This window comes from Oncorhynchus keta, chromosome 8, assembly GCF_023373465.1.
Source record: "Oncorhynchus keta strain PuntledgeMale-10-30-2019 chromosome 8, Oket_V2, whole genome shotgun sequence".
Classification (NCBI taxonomy): domain Eukaryota; kingdom Metazoa; phylum Chordata; class Actinopteri; order Salmoniformes; family Salmonidae; genus Oncorhynchus; species Oncorhynchus keta.
The window spans coordinates 21,925,553-21,949,861 of record NC_068428.1 but is presented as its reverse complement, the minus strand read 5'-3'; the positions used below and the strand labels follow the sequence as shown (position 1 = coordinate 21,949,861).

General features: G+C 43.4%; 1 protein-coding gene across 2 annotated transcripts in view; it reads right to left on the bottom strand.

The window, feature by feature from the left end:
• Positions 1 to 24,309, bottom strand: part of LOC118386616 (tyrosine-protein phosphatase non-receptor type 14-like) — a 114,270-nt gene that overhangs the window by 78,578 nt on the left and 11,383 nt on the right. For both annotated transcript variants that reach the window (XM_052523838.1, XM_052523839.1), the window contains exon 2: positions 7,857 to 8,239. In XM_052523838.1, the coding sequence (XP_052379798.1) occupies positions 7,857 to 8,030 (174 nt within the window). In that variant the 5' untranslated portion in view covers positions 8,031 to 8,239. The remainder of the gene's footprint in view (positions 1 to 7,856; positions 8,240 to 24,309) is intronic.

Sequence of the window (24,309 nt, the reverse complement as noted above, 5' to 3'; positions counted from 1 at the left end):
GGCCCCAGTGTTGAGGATCAGCGTAGCAGATGTGTTGTTACCTACCCTTACCACCTGGGGGCGGCCCATCAGGAAGTCCAGGATCCAGTTGCAGAGGGAAGTGTTTAGTCCCAGGGTCCTTAGCTTAGTGATGAGCTTTGAGGGTACTGTGTTGTTGAATGCTGAGCTGTAGTCAATGAATAGCATTCTCACATAAGTGTTCCTTTTTCCAGGTGTGAAATGGCAGTGTGGAGTGCAATAGAGATTGCATCATCTGTGGATCTGTTGGAGTGGTATGCAAATTGGAGTGGGTCTAGGGTTTATGGGATACTGGTGTTGATGTGAGCCATGACCAGCCTTTCAAAGTATTTCATTTCTACAGACCTGAGGGCTACGGGTCTGTTGTCATTTAGGCATTTTACCTTAGTGTTCTTGGGCACAGGGACTATGGTGGTCTGCTTGAAACATTTCGGTATTACAAACAGGGAGAGGTGGAAAAATGTCTGTGAAGACACTTGCCGGTTGATCAGAGCATGCTCGGAGTACACGTCCTGGTAATCCTATTTAGCTTGTCTGGTAGGCTAGGGTCACTGGGCAGCTCTCGGCTGTGCTTCCCTTTGTAGTTTGTAATAGTTTGCAGGCCCTGCTACACCGACGAGAGTCGGAGCCGGGGTAGTACGATTCGAAGCCAGTATAGTTCGATATCTGTTTTTTATATTTGATTAATTTGCACAAAAAAAAAAAAAAAACTTGTTTTCGCATTGTCAGTTGGGGAATTGTGTGTAGATTGATGAGGAAAACATTATTTTAATCAATTTTAGAATAAGGCTGTAATGTAACAAAATGTGGAAAAAGTGTAGGGGTCTGAATACTTTCTGAATCCACTGTATCTGTTGTCTTGGAATGTTGTTGTGATTTGTTGTGGACAATGATAAGTAGAGGCCAGGTCATTTATCAATATTGTGTAGAAACTATTCTACAATACTACTTAAAAATCAGAATTTTAAATGTTAGTAAAAAATAACAATTGTGATTTATCAAACAATCCTATCCACGTCATGCGCACATCGGTAGGAGGTAAATGTTAATAAATACCAAATGTCCTCAGCTTCAGTGCTCATGAACGACCTTGGCTATTTGCATTTCAAAATGCCCCTAATTAACCATGAGTGAACAGGGAGTCAAAACCACCCCTTTAAAGATGGTGGGAAAATACAACACTATGCTATGAAATATCCTACAACGGCGCAACCCAAAAAAACAAGGTGTTAGTGTAACAAAAAAATTAGAGGTGCTAGTGTAAGAAACTGAATACAACCACAAGGTTTTATTAGGATTCAGTTGAGGTCAACCCCACCCCCAAAAAAGAAATAATAAGCCATCCATCCTATAGGCCAACGTTGCTGTTCTGCAGAATGAACGAGTTGTGCATTCCACCCTGCCACCACATTGAGCAGTGGTTTTTGCGCATCACATAACCTATCACCAGCACCTCAAGAGTGGAAGCCTTTTCTGTTCACATATTTGAACTCTTTTTGGTATGGTGCTTTTATGGCTGTGTGTGTGCAGTCTATTGGTCCGTTCACATTTCTGAACCAACTGATGGTAAAACAAACATCAATTGGTTCCCAAAATGATGTGCACTGGAATGGTGTGTGTTCTCTCTTTCTAAAGTAGGAATTAAATCCTTGCAAAGATCCTATATGATTGGTTTTGTGAAACAATATCTGATGAGCCAATCTGTACTTTCTGGAAAAAAAGTCCTACCGATCTTTAAAAAACGCACTGTGCAAAAAGCATTGTGTGACAAATCTGCCAACACAGCAAGATCAGCCATCTCTCTTTCCATTTCCATTATCTCAGTCTTTTATAGTATTTCAACAAAGGTTTCACTTTCACACGTGCCTCTAATTCAACAAATTACTGTACTTTATGTGGATTATTATCGTAACAAATGCACTGACGTGGACAAAATATATCTAGCCTTTCAAGATGTTTCACGAATTCAAAGTGGATATACGATTAAATAGAAAAATAATTTCATCAAAACTCTCCCAATTTCAACATATTTTTCCCAATGCTTGACAAGTAGCTTCTACCACTTGGCACTGTGCCTCTGCATGCTCATGGCAGTGCATACATTTACGTTCATATTGACACATTTCACACTTTGTATGGAAATAACCCCACACATGGTTCACGCACAGATGTGTGTATACACATGGTTAATAAATGAGGCCCCAGGGGTGTTTCGTTGGACTTCAGTTGGATTGAGAATAGAATGTTCCAAATCCAACAGTACTGCTGTTGAAATAAAAAAAAATACCTCTATGTGTGTGTGTGTGTGTGTGTGTGTTCAGCACACCTGTTTCTAAAGGCCAGGACCAGGTGCAAAGTAATTATTTGTTATGTGCGTCAGAGTGTGACCTTAAAGTAATTGTATGTGTGGAGTGTGTATGTGTCACCTGGAATCCTCAACTTTGCTGTATCGCTTTAGGTGATACACACACACTCACACACTTCACACGGAACACACAAGTCCACCCACTTCCACACAGCCTATTGAATTGAAATAAATTACATTCCAGATCCACGCAAAAGTATGTGAATACACCTTCAAATTAGTGGACTTGCCTATTTTAGCCACACCTGTTGCTGACATGAGTATAAAACCGAGCACACAACCATGCAATATCCATAGACAAACCTTGGCAGTAGAATGGACGAACTGAAGAGCTGAGTGACTTTCAACGTGGCACCGTCATAGGATGCCACCTTTCCAACAAGTCAGTTCGTAAAATTTGGCTCAGCCGTTAGGAGCAGCAATGGCTCATCCGCAAAGTAGAAGGGTACACAAGCTCACAGAACGGGACTGCTGAGTGTGCGCAGCGCGTAAAAAGTGTATGTCCTCGGTTGCAACACTCACTTCAGAGTTCCAAACTGCCTCTGGAAGCAACTTCAGCAAAATAACTGTTCGTCGGGAGCTTCGAGAAATGGGTTTCCATGGCTGGAGCCGGTAAAGCTCCAGCCATTAGACTCTGGAGCAATGGAAATGTGTTCTCTGGAGTGATGAATCACACTTCACCATCTGGCAGTCCGATGGACGAATCTGGGTTTGGCGAATTCCAGGAGAACGCTAACTGCCCCAATGCATGGTGCCAACTGAAAAGTTTGGTGGAGGCATAATGGTCTGGGGCTGTTTTTCATGGTTCAGGCTAGGCACCTTTTAGCTCCAGTGAAGGGACATTTTAACGCTACAGCATAAAATGACATTCTAGGGAAATCTGTGCTTCCAACTGTGTAGCAACAGTTTGGTAAAGGCCCTTTCCTGTTTCAGCATGCACTCATGCACAAAGTGAGGTCCACACAGAAATTGTTTGTCGAGTTCGGTGTGGTAGAACATGAATGGCCTGCACAGAGCCCTGACCTCAAACCCATCAAACACCTCTGGGATGAAATGGAAAGCTGACTGCAAGCCAGCCCTAATCGGCCAACATAAGTGCCCGACCTCACTAATGATTTTGTAGCTGAATGGAAGCAAGTCCCTGCAGCAATGTTCCAACATCTAGTGGAAAGCCTTCCCAGAAGAGTGGAGGCTTTTATAGCAGTAAAGGGGGGACCAACTCCATATTAATATTCATGATTTTGGAATGAGATGTTCAACGAGCAGGTCCACATACTTTTGGTAACGTGGTGTACATACAGTTGAAGTCGGAAGTTTACGTACACCTTAGCCAAATACATTTAAACTCAGTTCTTCACAATTCCTGACATTTAATCGTTGTAAAAATTCCCTGTCTTAGGTCAGTTAGGATCACCACTTTATTTTAAGAATGTCAAAATAATAGTAGAGAGAATGATTTATTTCAGCTTTTATTTCTTTCATCACATTCCCAGTGGGTCAGAAGTTTACATGCACTGAATTAGTATTTGGTAGCATTGCCTTTAAATTCTTTAACTTAGGTCAAATGTTTAACGTAGCCTTCCACAAGCTACCCACAATAAGTTGCGTGAATTTTGGCCCATTTCTCCTGACAGAGCTGGTGTAACTGAGTCAGGTTTGTAGGCCTTCTTGCTCGCACATGCTTTTTCAGTACTTTCCACAAATGTTCCATAGGATTGAGGTCAGAGCTTTGTGATGGCCACTCCAATACCTTGACTTTGTTGTCCATTTTGCCACAACTTTGGAAGTATGCCTTGTGTCATTGTCCATTTGGAAGACCCATTTGCGACCAAGCTTTAACTTCCTGACTGATGTCTTGAGATGTTGCTTATTTTGTGAATTGCTCCACACCCTCCTGCAGCAAAGCACCCCCACAACATGATGCTTCCACCCCCGTGCCTCACGGTTTGGATGGTCTTCTTTGGCTTGCAAGCCTCCCCCTTTTTCCTCCAAACATAACAATGGTCATTATGGCCAAACAGTACCCTTTTTGTTTCATCAGACCAGAGGATATTTCTCCAAAAAGTACAATCTTTGTTCCCATGTGCAGTTGCAAACCGTAGTCTGTTTTTTTACGGCAGTTTTGGAGCAGTGGCTTCTTCCTCAGCAGTGGCTGAGCGGCCTTTCAGGTTATGTTGATATTGGACTTGTTTTACTGTTGATATAGATACTTTTTTACCAGTTTCCTCCACCATCTTCACAGGGTCCTTTGCTGTTGTTCTGGGATTGAATTGCACTTTTCGCACCAAAGAACATTCATCTCTAGGAGACAGAACGCGTCTCCTTCCTGAGCGGTATGACAGCTGCGTGGTCCCATGGTGTTTATACTTGCGTACTATTGTTTGTACAGATGAACGTGGTACCTTCAGGCATTTGGAAATTGCTCCCAAGGATGAACCAGACTCGTGGAGGTCTACAATTTTTTTTCTGAGGTCTTGGCTGATTTCTTTTGATTTTCCCATGATGTCAAGCAAAGAGGTACTGAGTTTGAAGGTAGGCCTTGAAATACATCCACGGGTACACCTCCAATTGACTCAAATGATGCCAATTAGCCTATCAGAAGCTTCTAAAGCCATGACATCATTTTCTGGACTTTTCCAAGCTGTTTAAAGGCACAGTCAACTTAGTGTATGTAAACTTATGACCCACTGGAATTGTGATACAGTGAATTAAAAGTGAAATAATTGTTGGAAAATTACTTGTGTCATGCACAAAGTAGATGTCCAAACCAACTTGCCAAAACTATAGTTTGTTAACAAGAAATTTGTGGAGTGGTCGAAAAATGAGTTTTAATGACTCCAACCTAAGTGTATGTAAACTTCAGACTTCAACTATACATACACACACATACACACAGTCTCAGACACCCATCAATCACACACTCCTGGCGCTGTCAGGATGAGCTGTGGTGAAAGACGAGACACATCAGCAATGAAAGGAGAGAGAAAGAGAGCGAAAGAGAGAAAGATGGTTATTTTTTGACCATAGGCAGGCCTGCCGTGTAGGTGTAGTGTTTGGGTAGGTGGGGAAGAGAGGGGGTTAGATAGAGGTAGGGGGGTAAATGGAGGGGAAAGGGGGTTAGACAGAGGCCAAAGCGGGGGTGTGACTGTACCCTGTATTTATGACATATCTGATGCCTGGGAAATATCACAACATTGTGTGAGTACGCACTACATTGCCCCTCTCACATACATGCATGCACAACGCAAGCATTCACATTTACACACACACACACGTACATACAGGTTCACACAGGCATACACATACATCTGTGTTTACAACAGTGAACAAACAAACATACACATACTTAACACTGCAGACCAAGCCCAAGTCTGTCTTAAATGGGTTTGAAGCTTTAACAAGCATTGTTAACTCTGAACTGGGCTGTAATGAGGAAAACCTCCATATAGGCCAGAACAGTCAACCAGGATGAGGAGGGGGAGAGGGTGAGGGAGATGGAGGAGGGGGAGAGGGTGAGGGAGATGGAGGAGGGGGAGAGGGTGAGGGAGATGGAGGAGGGGGAGAGAGTGAGGGAGATGGAGGAGGGGGAGAGGGTGAGGGAGATGGAGGAGGGGGAGAGGGTGAGGGAGATGGAGGAGGGGGAGAGGGTGAGGGAGATGGAGGAGGGGGATAGGGTGAGGGAGATGGAGGAGGGGGAGAGAGTGAGAGAGATGGAGGAGGGGGAGAGGGTGAGGGAGATGGAGGAGGGGGAGAGGGTGAGGGAGATGGAGGAGGGGGAGAGGGTGAGGGAGATGGAGGAGGGGGAGAGGGTGAGGGAGATGGAGGAGGGGGAGAGGGTGAGAGAGATGGAGGAGGGGGAGAGGGTGAGGGAGATGGAGGAGGGGGAGAGGGTGAGGGAGATGGAGGAGGGGGAGAGGGTGAGGGAGATGGAGGAGGGGGAGAGGGTGAGGGAGATGGAGGAGGGGGAGAGGGTGAGGGAGATGGAGGAGGGGGAGAGGGTGAGGGAGATGGAGGAGGGGGAGAGAGTGAGAGAGAAAAAAGTAGATGGTGTGAAAAGGAGCAAAGGAGGAGAGAGGAGAGAGAGAGAAAAGTTGCCGAGGTCAAAGAAAAGGAATAAAAAAAGAGGAGTGAGAAAAGGAGGGAGGAAGGAGAGAACAAGAAAGGAAGGGAATGACAATAAAAACACGAGTTCAATCTCTAAACCAGCAGATATTTATCATCGAATGACGAGGAGGAGGTGAGAGTTAGAGAGAGGGGGGATGGAAGGGGGGAGGTGGGGGTAGTGGGTCTGGGGACGGGTATCTCTTTCTCCTGCAGTGGAGGACAAAGGGATGCTATGCTTCGTTAGAGAAAGACAAGAGCCCCTATGGAGAGACGGAGCGGAGGGCAGAGAAAAATACACAGGGCCTGCAGAGAGACGCGTGGCAGAGTTACACACACACAGGCCTCTGTCTCTGTCAAACACACACAACACCTACAGTGCCTTCAGAAATGATTCCCACCCCTTGACTTTGTCCACATTTTGTTGTGTTACAGCCTGAATTTAAAATGGATTCAATTGAGATTTTGTGTCACTAGCCTACACACAATACCCCATAATGTCAAAGGGTAATTATGTTTGATACATTTTTACAAATTCATAAAATATGAAAAGCGGAAATGTCTTGAGTCAATAAGTATTCAACACCTTTATTATGGCAAGCCTAAATTAGTTCAGGAGTAAGAATATGCTTAATAAGTTGCATGGACTCACTCTGTGTGCAATAATAGTGGTTAACATGATTTTTGAATGACTACCTCATCTCTGTACCCCACACAATTATATGTCGAGCAGTGAATTTCAAACACAGATTCAACCTCAAAGACCAGGTAGGTTTTCCAATGCCTTGCAAAGAAGGACACCTATTGGTAGATGGGTTAAAAAAAAAGCAGACATTGAATGTCCCTGAGTGGCTGTATGGCAACGATCAACAATCAACTTAACACACCTTGAATATTTTTTTAAAGAATAATGGACAAATGTTGTACAATCCAGGTGTGCAAAGCTCTTAGAGACTTACACAGAAAGACTCACAGCTGTAATCACTACCAAAGGTGATTCTAACATGTATTGACTCAGGGGTGTGAATACTTATGTAAATGAGACATTTCTGCATTTCATATCCAATAATGGGGTATTATGTCATTATGGGGTATTATGTGTAGATGGGTGAGAAAAAAATATAAAAATATATATATTTAATTCATTTTGAATGCATGCTGTAACACAACAAAATGTTGAACAAGTCAAGGTGTGCGAACACTTTCTGATCTTCAGCGTTGCTGATTGTGGACAGTATTGTGTGTGTGCTTGTGTACGCATATCTTTCTGTTTATGTGGAATCAACATAATGTACTGTAAGCTGTGGGAGAGGTGTGCTAGCGATAGAGAGATGAATGTAGTTGCAGAGCTAGTGTGTGTTTTTCCCCTCACCTCTCGTAGTTCCAGTCTCTGGGCCACGGCCTCCAGACATTCCTGCCCCGTACTCTCCACAGACAGAGTACACTCGATCACATTGTTGTCCAGCAGACGAATCCGCGTCACAAAGTAGTTCTTGCTTAGCACGTTGTAGCGCCGTGTCCGACGCAGCATCAGCCTGAACGGCATGGCTCAGAGGTCACAGTACGGTGAGAGGTGAAAGGTCACGAGAGAATGAGGGGGTGGGGCTTTAGGACGTTGATGCTGCTCTTCCCACCCTCGCGTAGCAGCCACACCCCAGGGTGAAGCAGTGCTCTCTGGGAAGGCGCTGGCCCATTCCCTGAGACGTCCGGAAGAGGAGAAAGAGGAGAGGTGGACTGGAGGAAGATCACTGGGAGCTGCAGGGAGAGATGGGAAAGAAGAAAGATTTAATATCAGAAAAAATATAGCAGCTAAAATAACAATACAGGACAGTGCAGTACATGTGAGTGATTGAGCAGGTATAGATTCCCCTAGATGTCTTTTGATGTAACTCAAAAGCCCTGAACCAAAAGAACCCAAAATCTTTTAGGTGAGGGTAAGCTGCCTAAATAATTTAACACAAGTGAATGAATTTAAAGGACAGAACAGTAGATTGTCAAATAAAATCACTGAAATGGCACAACCAACTAGTAGAAGTACTGGTGCTTCAAGCCGCAGCTGGCTTCTTTAAACCTCCATTTGAGAGTTGTTTGTGTCTGGGGGAAGATGTGAAGACATGGATGGATCAAGTTCAAACAGTAGAAAGAGGAATTCATGCGAGGCAGCAGCTGGCTTTGGAGGAACTAATGGAGCTTCTCTTCTCATATCTCCTGAGTGGGAGTCCTTTCCTTTTTATCTGGCTCAGCCAAAGAGGACAGCACACCAGACATTATACAGTGTAGCATTACATTATAGACACACGCGATCTCTACTCCAAATATAACTCTCATACACTAACAAACAATTCCTACAGCTTAGAAGTACATGTAGACTCCCTAACATGTGAATATTTTAGACAGAGTAGACGCACACACGTGCACACACACTTACACACTCAGTGTGTGGTTAAGTAGGGTTCAGAGAGTACTAGAATGGGAACCGTTTGAACACTATGCCTGGATTAATGATCAGGTCTGGGCTTTCATGTTCTGTAGAAGAGCCTACCATCAGGATAGAAAAAGGGCTTTGAAGTTGTTCAACAGACAGACAGACAGACAGACAGACAGACAGACAGACAGACAGACAGACAGACAGACAGACAGACAGAGACAGACAGACAGACAGACAGACAGACAGATAGACAGACAGACAGACAGACAGACAGACAGACAGACAGACAGACAGACAGACAGACAGACAGACAGACAGACAGACAGACAGACAGACAGACACATCAAGGTCTCCGTTATGAAAATGTGGTGCTGGACATTTGACCAATTTTCATTTGAGAAATTTACCGGGCCCACAGGCCTTTGCATAGGGTGCGTAACCTGATCAGGACGTTCCCTCGCGGTGCTCAGAATGACAGAAATCACTTCAGATGATGGTAATTATTCTTCACAGAACATGCACGTCGAGTACGCAATAATTGGTGTCCTTCTTACAGCGCACTTTGAAGATGTTAGAACAACTTTCCACATTTACTTTACCTCAGCCAACAAGACGAGTAACAAACAGCAAAATGACTAGCCCATGCATAAGCGGCACATGAGTTGAAAGTTTTGGGAAGATAATATTCACCATCCACCTTTATAAAGCATCATCGCATTTGCTGACTTGTGTAAAATCTCATATCCTGATAAAGGTCATTTTCTGTCAATTCAATGAATAAATAGTTTAAATAAAATTACCACATGTAAAGGCCTATTTCTTATTCAATTTTGAAATATTCTCAACAAATAAAAAGGTACTTACTCATATTTGATTATTTCTCCTTTTATTTAGAACCTTGGCGCAAATGTTCAATTAAGCATGTAACAAAATATAAAATATGAATGTATAAAATCTAAAAAGGTAAATAGAAAACACTTCAACTATAGGTGAAAAACAAAATCAATATAGGCCGAAAATGTATATATATATTTTTGGGGGCTTGCCTGTTTTGCATGTTATTTTGGCACTAATACGTGTCACATATCAATTTGCATTTGGTACCCCGGGTCGAGTGTTGGCACCAACTCACGAAACCCCAGTTTCTCGACCGTATAAATTGGGGCCATGTCTTTGCAGATGTAAGTTGTAACGGCAGCTGTTATCTCCTTCCATCTTCGTGATTCTTTGCCATATGGTGTGTCGCGGGCAAAAGCCTCTTGCAACGTCTGAGGTTTGTTTTGAGCACTAGACTGTACTTTTTGGGTCTCATCCGTAGACTCTCTCTGTACTGTTTCACATGATTTTTGCGTAGGTGGTAAGAGGTTAGTGGTGTTTGAGCCTGTTGTCAGGACCGGCCTGCGGCATATTTTGGGAGAGGACGGTTTTCTGGTCCGTGTCAGACGGACCAGACGGACCATACCCTAACCACGTCCATGCGACTGAAGTAGCCCCCCTGTGTCAAGTTCACTCTCCTCCATGTTTGTTTGTGTTGCAAATTTCCTTCCACACGGCAAAGCGTCGTCCAATTGGCGGAAAAAATTGCCGTAAAGAGTGATTTGCGACACAACGAAATAAACGATAGAGCATAATATGAAATGATAGACAAACATCTATCGGCATAAGATATAAACTCATGTCAACTGCGTTTATTTTCAGCAAACTTAACCTATGTAAATATTTGTATGAACATAACAAGATTCAACCACTGATACATAAACTGAACAAGTTCCACAGACATGTGACTAACAGAAATTGAATAATATGTCCCTGGACAAACGAAATCAGTGTGGATGACGGATCACCACCTCAAGCTGAACCTCAGCAAGACGGAGCTCCTCTTCCTCCCGGGGGAAGGACTGCCCGTTCCATGATCTCGCCATCACGGTTGACAACTCCATTGTGTCCTCCTCCCAGAGCGCTAAGAACCTTGGCGTGATCCTGGACAACACCCTGACGTTCTCAACTAACATCAAGGCGGTGTCCCGTTCCTGTAGGTTCATGCTCTACAACATCCGCAGAGTACGACCCTGCCTCACACAGGAAGCGGCGCAGGTCCTAATCCAGGCACTTGTCATCTCCCGTCTTGATTACTGCAACTCGCTGTTGGCTTCCCTGCCTGTGCCATTAAACCCCTACAACTCATCCAGAACGCCGCAGCCCGTCTGGTGTTCAGATCCACTGGCTTCCAGTGGAAGCTATCCGCTACAAGACCATGGTGCTCGCCACGGAGCTGTGAGGGGAACGGCACCTCAGTACCTCCAGGCTCTGATCAGGCCCTACACCCAAACAAGGGCACTGCGTTCATCCACCTCTGGCCTGCTCGCCTCCCTACCACTGAAGTTCCCGCTCAGCCCAGTCAAAACTGTTCGCTGCTCTGGCCCCCAATGGTGGAACAAACTCCCTCACGACGCCAGGACAGCGGAGTCAATCACCACCTTCCGGAGACACCTGAAACCCCACCTCTTCAAGGAATACCTAGGATAGGGTAAGTAAGGGTAAGTAATCCTTCTCACCCCCCTTCTCCCCCAACAAGATTTAGATGCAAGTGGCTGTTCCACTGGTTGTCATAAGGTGTATGCACCAATTTGTAAGTCGCTCTGGATAAGAGCGTCTGCTAAATGACTTAAATGTAAATGTAAATGTAAATCAAAAGTAACAGTCAGTATCTGGTGCGGCCACCAGCTACATTAAGTACTGCAGTGCATCTTCTCCTCATGGACTGCACCAGATTTGCCAGTTCTTGCTGTGAGATATTACCCCACTCATCCACCAAGGTACCGACAAGTTCCCAAACATTTCTGGGGGGAATGGCCCTAGCCCTCACCCTCCGATCCAACAGGTCCCAGATGTGCTCAAAGGGATTGAGTTCCGGCCTCTTCGCTGGCCATGGCAGAACACTGACATTTCTGTCCTGCAGGAAATCACGCTCAGAATGAGCAGTATGGCTGGTGGCATGGTCATGCTGGAGGATCATGTCAGGATGAGTCTGCGGGAAGGTTACCACATGAGGGAGGAGGATGTCTTCCCTGTAACGCACAGCATTGAGATTTCCTGCAATGACAACAAGCTCAGTCCGATGATGCTGTGACACACCGCCCCAAACCATGACGGACCCTCCACTTCCAAATCGATCCCGCTCCAGAGTACAGGCCTCGGTGTAACGCTCATTCCTTCGGCGATAAACGCAAATCCGATCATCACCCCCAGTGAGACAAAACCGCGTCTTGTCAGAGAAGATCACTATTTGCCAGTCTGGTCCAGCGATGGTGGGTTTGTGCCCATAGGCGACGTTGTTGCCGGTGATGTCTGGTGAGGACCTGCCTTACAATAGGCCTACAAGTCCTCAGTCCAGCCCCTCTCAGCCTATTGCGGACAGTCTGAGCACTGATGGAGGGATTGTGCGTTCCTGGTGTAACTCGGGCAGTTATTGTTGCCATTCTATACCTGTCCCGCAGGTGTGATGTTCGGATGTACCGATCCTGTGCAGGTGTTGTTATACGTGGTCTGCCACTGCGAGGACGATCAGCTGTCCATCCTGTCTCCCTGTAGCGCTGTCTTAAGCATCTCACGGACATTGCAATTTATTGCTCTGGCCACATGTGCAGTCCTCATGCCACCTTATAAACACATTTCATGCAATTCCACTACACTTTATATGACTGCAGACACTAGAATAATCTTTTTTTAATTCGACAAATTACAGGGTAGCCTACTCTTCTGACACTGACAATAAAAATGACGTATGTATAATAAGCCTACGAGAAGGGGAGACACAAATAGAATATGATGCCCATCTAAACTGGAGGAGGAAATTAATGTCCAAAAACAAACTTTTCAGTGGCACTGACCCAACAATGGACGTGCCGCCTATGAGCCTATGTCAATCTACTCTCTAACATAGTTGAAAAGTTGACATATTCTATTGGTCAGCTTGTCGAGAAAGAAATAGCACAAACAGACTCTAGGACATTTGTGGGACGATAGATCCCAAATTCATACAACCAGTAGGCCTAGGCTACATAAAAAAGTACGTTGCAACAGATCAGCACATTTAGCTTAAAATATTGATAAACTATTAATTCTAAACCTTATTAGCGCACCAACGTGCACAAGGCAGTAGGGTACGCGGAAATGTGCATTTGGCTACCAGACAATGAAAGAAAGCTGATAGAGAAATAGGCTAATGGTTTCAATGGCATATGGAAGTCTTTATAAAATAATTGCCTCCACAGATATGGTCAGATTTTGCTTGGGCTACTTTGAAGCAAGGTAAAAACATGCCTCGTAAAATCTAGTAAAGCGTTCAGGTTTCAAACAATTAAGTCGCTATATGTTTTTAAAATACATACTGCCTCCAGCACATTGCACAGTGGTGTGTGATGTGTTGCTGAAGCCTGCCTTCCATTGCCTATGCATTTGAATGGCGAATGGGAAGCACGCTTCAATTACCAGTTGAGAAATAAAAATATGATGTATTTTTAATCGTGGTCCAAAAACAATTTTTAACACCCGATTGTATTTAGAATTGTTGTACAATGATTGGGCTTATAAAGACCAACCACTTTGCTACTTGGGGTGGCAGGTAGCCTAGTGGTTAGAGCGTTGGGCCAGTAACCAAAAGGTTGGTGGATTGAATCCCTGAGCGGACAAGATAAAAATCTGTCGTTCTGCCCCTGAACAAGGCAGATAATCCACTGTTCTTAGGCCGTCATTGTAAATAAGAATTTGTTCTTAAGTGATTTGCCTGGTTAAAGCCTCTGTATCTTTATGCTGTGCGCGTGATAAATAACATATGTAACAGTATAATTTTAAACCGTCCCCTCGCCCATACCCGGGCGCGAACCAGGTACCTTCTGCACACAACGACAACAGTCACCCACGAAGCATCGTTACCCATCGCTCCACAAAAGCCGCGGCCCTTGCAGAGCAAGGCAAAGCAAATTACTACTTCAAGGTCTCAGAGCAAGTGACGTAACCGATTGAAACGCTATTTAGCGCACACCGCTAACTAAGCTAGCCCTTTCACATCCGTTACACATACATAACCAATATACACAGGCACCAATTTAATTCCACTAAATTAGGCAAATTGAACAATAGACTGATACGCATGACCAGTCAAATGTATTTACATCAACTGGTATTTACAACCATGAATAGCCTAAAAAGTATTATTTTGCAATGGGATTTTTTTCCTTCTTCCGGACAATTTTTTTGAATCGTCAAAAGCCGGCTAATACCGGCTAACAGAAACCCTAAAAACACACACACAAACCCCAGCTAGCACATTTGGTTTCTTGGAAGTTGTGGGAACATATGTTTTTGGGAACGAAGCCATGTTTTGTTGTGGGAACGAAGCCATACATTTCCTGACCGGTAGAAGCGAACATTTTGTTGGTCTGGGAACAGAAATGATTGGATATTTGGAGGTTTTTGAACGACTTCCTTAAACGTTTCAGTGAATGTTTCAATAAGACTTTTAATAACACTGCTAGCCTATTTTGAGTAAACTCTCTGAACAACAAACACTGATAGGACACTTGGAAAGGAATTTCCTTAAGCATTAATCATACAAACACAAGTATTATTTATTGTGAAACAGCATCAGTGAGATTCTAACCTGTCTTCTGTTCTCTGTCCATGGAATTAGTCCGCTGTGCCACCAGGATGGAGCTACAATTCCATGTTTTTTTACTCATACAAAAGCTGTTCATTTGAGTCTATTCAAACAGACCCCATTTAAAAGGAAATAAGTACTCATTAAGATCAGGTGTGTAGAATTAATGGGAACGGCCAAAACACTTGAACATGCTTAACTAATTCTACTGTGTTACTTTTTATATTTACATTATTTTGCAATTATTTTCTTAACTCTATTTCTTGAACTGCGCTGTTGGTTAAGGGCTTGTAAGTACGCATTTCACGGTATTCGGCGCATGTGACAAATACAATTGATTTGATTTTGATTGGAAGATAGAGGTATATGTATATGTTTTTAAATAACATCATTAGAACATTCTCTGAATGTTATTACAGTTTTATTGTGTTCTTATGTAAAGTTTTCTTAATATTCTTGGAGCAATTTGAGAACATGACTTGAAATAAAACCATGAGGAAACGGTATGCTGAAGTACTGAAATTCCCACAGCAGGGAATTGTTTCTTACTGTAACGTTCTCTGAACTATTTGAGAACATTCCCAATGTCAAACCAGTTGGAGAATGTTTCTTACCAGCATTTGTATTAAATGCAACCATGTTTGAACTTTTATGAAATTATATGTTAAAGTGTTGATATATGCTGAGAATGTTCCAAAGCCAAGCAACTATCTTGCAGCATTCCCAGAAAGATGTGGGAATGTTGAATGCAAAATAACCCTAGGACAAGCACGCTCTCACCAAGCTCTATTTCATAAACAACACTGAAAGCATACTGGTAATGATTAAGTTAAGAGTTATTACATAGTTACCACCTAGAGGTAATATCATATAGCTTAACACTTGGAGAGCCGGAATTACATGACTACTAGAATGGCCATGATGTTCATTCTGACCTTTGATATTTCAATTGTGTAAATATTCCATAATAAATAATAAATTGTCAAATTAATGCCTTTATTATGTTAAAATAGGTCATAAGAAACCTCAGGACACCAAATGTTAATTTAATGAGAAAGAAAATCTATTGATTGATCCAGAAGCGCATAGACTGTAGATACTAAAATAAGATTATACTGTATTTTCTGACTATAAGAAAACAGTTGCCTGCCCAGCTATTTAAACACATATAATCACACATGTATTAATAGATGTGGCCTAAAGACAAAATTAAATTGACAACAGTCTGATGGGTGACAATAATGTCAATTGTCAAATTGAGAATGAAGAGACCAGCGAGTGTGCATTGGCATAGAAGTGAACGGAGCTTACCAAAAAGCACTTTTACAGGTCCATGCAGGCCAGATGTTTTGATAGCTATACCCTATCTAAGGTTTCTAATGAACTATCAAAATTGCTCAGATGGGCTCTGTTTCAAAATATAACTTTGTGAGTACTGGCGAGAATCAGCAACAGTCATTTGGGTTTAAATATCCTTTCTATTTTATTCTGTTATATTCCATTATATTATTACTGTACAATATGTGTGTGTTGACTGTGGTAAGGCAGGGGAATACAAACATGTGATGTCTGCTAAATGAACAAGTTGATTTCATTGGCATGGCGAAGCCATTTAGCCTCGGCTACTAAGCACAGATAAAAAAAATAAAAACATGCTATTCTGTTCTTTTGAAATAAATTCTAAGTATCATGTTTTTAATTACCTATGCATATATGCATATTTATCTCAACGTTCTGCTAGTGTAAAATACACATATTTAGAAAAAGTCCATTACAAACCGTCCTAGTGTTACAAACCTAGTGTTAATGCTCCATGATGTAGATGGGAACTGAGATAACAACAACATAACAGTAGTGGGGAGCTGAGCTAGCATTAAAATTAGCATCCCTAACAGTAGTGGGGAGCTGAGCTAGCATTAAAATTAGCATCACTAAGAGTAGTGGGGAGCTGAGCTAGCATTAACATTAGCACCACTAAGAGTAGTGGGGAGCTAGTATTAACATTAGCATCACTAACAGTAGTGGGGAGCATTAACATTAGCACCACTAACAGTAGTGGGGAGCTAGGATTAACATTAGCATCACTAACAGTAGTGGGGAGCTAGCATTAACATTAGCACCACTAACAGTAGTGGGGAGCTAGCATTAACATTAGCATCACTAACAGTGGTGGGGAGCTGAGCTAGCGTTAACATTAGCACCACTAACAGTAGTGGAGAGCTAGCATTAACATTAGCATCACTAACAGTAGTGGGGAGCTGAGCTAGCATTAACATTAGCACCACTAGCAGTAGTGGGGAGCTAGCATTAACATTAGCATCACTAACAGTACTGTTAAAGGCAGAGGCTGCGGTTCCAAAGGTAACCACCCTGTTCCGACCCCCTGGAAGTCTTTACCCCAGAGCTAAAAACATGTATCACATTCTGCACATGTGCTTCTTTAGCTGTACTTTACACACACACATTTTTGTGTTCACTGTTTTACTGGAAACGTCCATGCAGCATCTGCATACCAACCATTTGATCTCAATCAGTTTCATGGGGATATGCATTTAGATCTTCTTGTGTTATACAGTGTTGATTAGAAGTAGCCCAGTGTTGTTTTGAATAATGTAAAAGCAGATGGTGTTAACAAACTATAGCATACCTGTGTTTTGTTTCAATCAAAGCACATATTCTGCCTAGAGGCGGACTGTGGAGTTTTGGCATGAGAGGAAATGAGAGAAAAATGTGAACATTCGCACAATCATCCTAAAATGCGGTGTTTTTTGTCTTGCAGTACGTAACGTTATACTATGCTATTATCGGTTCTGTTATGTAGAATACCATCATTATGTGATCTTGCAGACATGTTTTTTATTTTATTAAACTAGCACCATTCTCTATTCATCACTGAAACTTGACAGTAGCCTGTTCTATGGGCAGACGAAGGAGTATAGAAGAGACTGTGCATAAAATATAGAATCCTGAACATTTTTTTTCCAATTGTGAAGAGGCTTCCAGATAATTGGGAACTGCAACCAGTCAGTGGAATGAACTGGCCTCATGCAGGATTGATAGTCAAAAGGGCCCACAACACCAATCAAAATCCCCCAAACCTCCTGTAGAGAACTACAACCTCTCCTCCAGCCCAAAACAAAACATGCTGAGAAGTAGTGTCAACCAAGATCTCAGAGAGAGATGGAGAGGGAGACGGAGAGACAAAAAGGGACGAGAGAGACGAAAAGACAGAGTGAGAGAGAGACAGGGGGTGAGAGGGAGAGAGACAGAGAGGGAGAGTGCGAGACAGAGGAAAGAGGGAGAGAGAGAGAGAGACAGAAGAAAGAGAGGGAAGAGGGGGAGAGAGAGAGAGAGACAGAGGGGGAGAGAGAGAGAGACAGAGAGGGAGGGAGAGTGAGAGACAGAGGGAAGAGAGAGAGACAGAAGGAAGAGGGGGAGAGAGACAGAGGGAAGAGGGGGAGAGCGATGGAGAGAGAAGGAAGAGAGGGAGAGAGGCGGAGAGAGAGAGAGAGAGAGACAGCGAGGGAAGAGAGAGAGTGAAGAGGGGGAGAGAGAGACAGAGGGAAGAGGGGGAGATAGAGAGAGAGACAGAGGGGAGAGAGGGAGAGTGGTGGAGAGACAGAGGGAGAGAGAGAGAGAGAGAGACAGTGAGGGAAGAGGGGATAGAGAGAGTGAAGAGGGGGAGAGAGAGCGAGAGAGACAGAGAGAAGAGGGGGGGAGAGAGAGAGAGAGAGACAGCGAGGGAAGAGAGAGTGAAGAGGGGGAGAGAGAGAGATGGAGAGACAGAGGGAGAGAGACGAGAGAGAGAGAGACAGAGAGAAGAGGGGGGGAGAGAGAGAGAGAGAGACAGCGAGGGAAGAGAGAGTGAAGAGGGGGAGAGAGAGAGAGATGGAGAGACAGAGGGAGAGAGACGAGAGAGAGAGAGACAGAGGGAAGAGGGGGAGAAGATGTGGGCTAGGAATTAAAAGGAGTGTAAAAAAGGCTCAAGTGAGCAAGGAAGAGAGAGAAGAAGGTGAGGAGGAAAAGGGGAGGAGGAGGAGAGGAGAGACAGTGGGAATGTGTTGCTTCTTGTCTGGTCTCTGGCAGTGTGGTGCTGATACTCAGTTTGGATCCAAGCCCAGATTCCTCTCTACTCCGACTAGAAAAACAGAGCACACCTGACAGAAGTATGCGGAGGGATGGTGTGTGTGTGCGTGTGTGTGTGTGTAAGAGATAAAGAGAGAGATTGGAGGAGGTGGCTATATGGCCAATAGGTGCAGTATGAACTTCTGAACAATACATTTTCGATTTTTTAATGCTCATTTGCACACCAGTATTTCTACTTGCACATCCTCATCTGCACATCTATCACTCCAGTGTTAATTGCTAAATTGTAATTACTTCGCCACTATGGCCTATTTATTGCCTTACCTCCTTACTTCCTTTGCACACACTGTATATAGATTTGTTTCTATTGTGTTATTGACTGTACGTTTGTTTATCCCACGTGTAACTCAGTGTTGTTGTTTGTGTCGCACTGCTTTGCTTTATCTTGACCAGGTCGCAGTTGTAAATGAGAACTTGTTCTCAACTGGCCTACCTGGTTAAATAAAGGTGAAACAAATATATATATTTAATCCAATAATAGGTTGGTATCACAACAACAAGCCCAACCTGACTGGGCAAAATGGATGGGGCGTTACACATTCCTTATCCTGGAATCCTGAATCTCACTGAGAAAACAAACACTTGCTATTGTAGCTTCTTGTTCATGTGTTTTTCACTATAATTAGTTAACAATGGGTGACTAAATCGGCCTTGTTTTCTGATTGGTGGACTTTGGTCTGTTAAGCACTGTGGTCACCGGACCTGAGCCACAGTCCTTCTGACCCTGACTGTGGCATGAGATTGGGGGAAGTGACATCAACAGCTGACAGTAAACCCCACTTAACCCAAACCACCATAGAAATGTTCTCACGCACACAGACCAGCTAAATCACTAGGGGATGGCAACTGATTAAGCAAACAAGCAAACACACATGTGCGCGGGCACGCACGACACACACACACACACACACACACACACACACACACACACACACACACACACACACACACACACACACACACACACACACACACACACACACACACACACACACACACACACACACACACACACACACACACACACACACACACACACACACACACACACACAGTAAACACCCCCTTCAGAGGTTAGCCAAGGGGCCAGACAGCAGTTATTGCAATATAAAACTAGCAATCAACTGCATCATTTTGTCTGTGGTTGAAGATACACAGACAGACAATAGATTGAGACCAAACCTTCCCACTTCAGGCACAGCGTTACATAAACGCAGCCACACCATCCCCCTGCCAGCGGGTTTATCTTCGGCTCACATAAACAGCCTATACATTTATGAATTTGCACGTTGTAATTTTGCGGTGCCCAAAATGCAAGGGGTAGCAGAGGAAGACAGAGAGAGCGAGAGTGAGTTGTTTTTTTGTTTCCAATATAGCAGTGTTTACTATGAAACCCTTCCAGAGTTTTTCCCTCTCTCTCTCTCTCTCTCTTTCCCGCTCCCCCTCTCTGTGCTGGCTGGGAGACAGCTGTTCCTCTGTCAGTTTGATGAGAACCGCGAGGTGCCACTGTGGGGTGTCGCTCCTATGTAATAAAAGAGAGTAAAATCCTAATAAAAACAGGATGGGTGGAAGTTATCTCTGTCTCAGCTTGTTGTCTATCTGACCTCATGGGGGGCTTCGTTTAGAAAGATACACGAGAGTCATATTCACATAGTCTTATCATTGATTCCTCTGCTGTTTAGTTTTCTGGAATTGAATGAGTGACAAACTAACCTAACTACAGTGAAAAGGGTCTAAATATGAATCCACATCCCAACCAGGAGCTACCATGATGCAAACAAAAAAGGCCCCAAAAAGATGCTAACAACTCTTTCCATTGGTTTAAATGTCCAGTACGTCAAAATGTTGTATCATATTGTACAACAGCTGATGAAACTAACACTGTAAAAGTGTGAAAGAAATTGATCAGTGTTATTTCCTAAAAAGTTGCTGGTTGAATTTGCATGGGTGGCATGGTGACATCACCACGAGGTACACTAGTTAATAGACCAACAGCAAAGAGTGTTCCAAACCTCTCTACCAATAACAGCTCATTTTCAGTTAGGGCCTATGGAGATGACCCTAACCATCATGCTCTTACAGAGTCACGCTAGCCTACACACCAGAGCAGACTAATATTACACAACCAAAACACCGGTCTGCTACACACTCAAACCTGCTTACATAGCACAACCAAAACACAGTATTACTGTCTCACTACACACACAAACCTGCTTACATAGCACAACCAAAACACAGTATTACTGTCTCACTACACACTCAATCCTGCTTACATAGCACAACCAAAACACAGTATTACTGTCTCACTACACACTCAATCCTGCTTACATAGCACAACCAAAACACAGTATTACTGTCTCACTACACACTCAAACCTGCTTACATAGCACAACCAAAACACAGTATTACTGTCTCACTACACACACAAACCTGCTTACATAGCACAACCAAAACACAGTATTACTGTCTCACTACACACTCAAACCTGCTTACATAGCACAACCAAAACACAGTATTACTGTCTCACTACACACACAAACCTGCTTACATAGCACAACCAAAACACAGTATTACTGTCTCACTACACACTCAATCCTGCTTACATAGCACAACCAAAACACAGTATTACTGTCTCACTACACACTCAAACCTGCTTACATAGCACAACCAAAACACAGTATTACTGTCTCACTACACACACAAACCTGCTTACATAGCACAACCAAAACACAGTATTACTGTCTCACTACACACCCAAACCTGCTTACATAGCACAACCAAAACACAGTATTACTGTCTCACTACACACCCAAACCTGCTTACATAGCACAACCAAAACACAGTATTACTGTCTCACTATACACCTAAATATTCTAGTCATACTGACACGCTGTCTACAGAATACTGCAAATAACAATCCTTTAATATTGGAAAACCAAAGTAGTGTCTTAAATGGTGATGATACAGACCAAACCCTGTACACTGGTTCTCTACAAGCAGCGAGGACAATTCATATTATCGTGTTTCACTGAACTTTGAAAAACAGGCAGACTCTGGGCAGCCCCCACGCATACTGATCTGTGGTGTGTGTGTGTTGGAAAATCAAGTCTGCAGAACAGAGACCATCTTGTCTAGGGCATATTTTTTTCTCCCCACTACTAGAGGCACACAGAGAAAGGCAGCAACAGCTTTTTGATGTTTGGCTTCCAGCGTAGCGTAACAGTGTAAAACACTGTGTAAAACACTCCCCCAACACCCACATACACATATCAATCTACTGACCATAAATCATACTATCTGTCTGACAGACATCTTACAGCTGTGTAAAATACAATACAACTTTCTCTCCACCCGCAAGACAAAGACCGCCTGGAACGTCAACAAAGAACAACACTGTCCTATACCATGCTCATACTCAATCTAGTAACAGCACAAGTCTTTAGTAACTCCCATTACATGACAACACTTCAGTGTCAAATGAACAACACACTCACGCACACATACACTCTGTGAACTTATTACTAAACAATGTGTCCATACACACCAGTCGGCTATAACCTCATACCCCAGAAAAAGTAAGGTAAACAGACCTATGATAATTGGACGGTCAACCATGTCAACTCCTTCAGGAATTATACGCATCTTATCGGACTCTTTTTAGTCTCCACTCCAGATCTGTAACCTAATGCCACACACAGGGACAGAGGTTATGATTTCTGTAGTCGCCAGCTATCAGGTTACCAGTAGTAAAACAACCCTATCATACACAGTGAAGAAAACTGGTAATCTTGTGTGGCTATTCAAAAACTCTGTTTGATGTATCATGATGGAAAACGCCAGTCACCCCAAAGTAAACAACACATCTTACAAAAAGCTCAATTCAGACACGTAATGTGGGTGTTCTGTCAGAGCAGGGCTCCTTTGACAATTCTTCTCTATTCATGCTCACACAAAAGAGGGAACAAAACAGCACTTTGTCACCTACTGTTAAAACCATTAGACGCAGGGCATTTGGAGTGAGGACGTAAATGTATCATGTGTAATTTAATCAATCTGATCTCTTGCGCTTCTCTTCTTTCCCTCTCTCTGAGTCTCTAAATCTCTCTTTCTCTCTCTCTCTCCCTGAGTCTCTTTCTGTCCCTCTCTCTGAGTCTCTAAATCTCTCTTTCTCTCTCTCTCTCTCCCTGAGTCTCTTTCTGTCTCTCTCTCTGAGTCTCTCATTGTCTCTCTCTCTCTTTGAGTGTCTGTATCAATTAAATTAAATTAAATTCAAGGGCTTTATTGGCATGGGAAACATGTGTTAACATTGCCAAAGCAAGTGAGGTAGATAATATATAAAGTGAATATATAAAGTGAAATAAACAATAAAAATGAACAGTAAACATTACACATCTCTCTCTGAGTCTTTCTCTCTGAGTCTCTCTCTGAGTCTCCCTCTCTCTCTGTCCCACGCTACACACGAGCACTTTAGCAAAACAAACAGGTTTAGTGCTTAAGTGCCCGTGGCTGGTCTGTCACTAGTTTCGTTTTCACGACGTGTTCTGTGTTCTCCAACCCAACACACACACAGATGCTGCGGTACCTATGAGGACTACTGTTAACAACACATACAGACAGACAACCACAAGCCACCTCACTCAGATAAAGAACCTTCACTATTTCAGGTTCCAGTTTCTGCTGATTGTTCTTCAAAGGGTTGTTTTGAATCTGTCTGGATGCTCATTGCTGGTTGAAGTGCTCAAAAACCTCCTGAGAGAAATATGACTTCAACAAGTAAGGGGAGAGTTTAAGGACACATCACACACACACATTCCAGCAGACACGTGTGGACTCATACACACAGACACTATGGTTCCGGCATCTCAGATTCCCCAGAGTGCCTGAGGGGCAATGAAGGAAGGAGTTGTGTTGGGATGCCTCACTGGACGATGCAACACACCCCTGGGTGCCCCTTTGTTACCTGACACACTAGCCATGTGTGTTTCTGTCTGCCTCGGAAAACCCACTCAGAAACTCTGTTAATAGTTTAGCCGTATCATGTTGCTCAGTTAGGACAATAGCTTTAACTCTCCTCATCTGTGCAAATGATCACACACACAAACACGCACAAACACGCACAAACATACACACACACACACACACACACACACACACACACACACACACACACACACACACACACACACACACACACACACACACACACACACACACACACACACACACACACACACACACACACACACACACACACACACACACACACACAGACACAAGCAGCTGCAAGCAGATTGTAGAGCCAGACAGTCAGGGTCCTTGTTAGAAACGCATCTGCTGTTTCACTCTTCATTTGGTCTCTCTCTCTCTCTCTCTCTCTCTCTCTCTCTCTCTCTCTCCCTCTCTCGCTCTGGTGTGTGAGAACACTGAGACACTGACAAACATAGTGTTGAGCATTCACACTGAGGTGAGACTCAGACAGGGAGGAGGCAGGGAGCCACCTCAGCCTTGTTAACGTATGAGAGGGTCAAGTTAAGGGTTGACAGAGCTCTGTTAAAGATAAAGGAATGTGTTTATAGTGATCTATAGTGCACT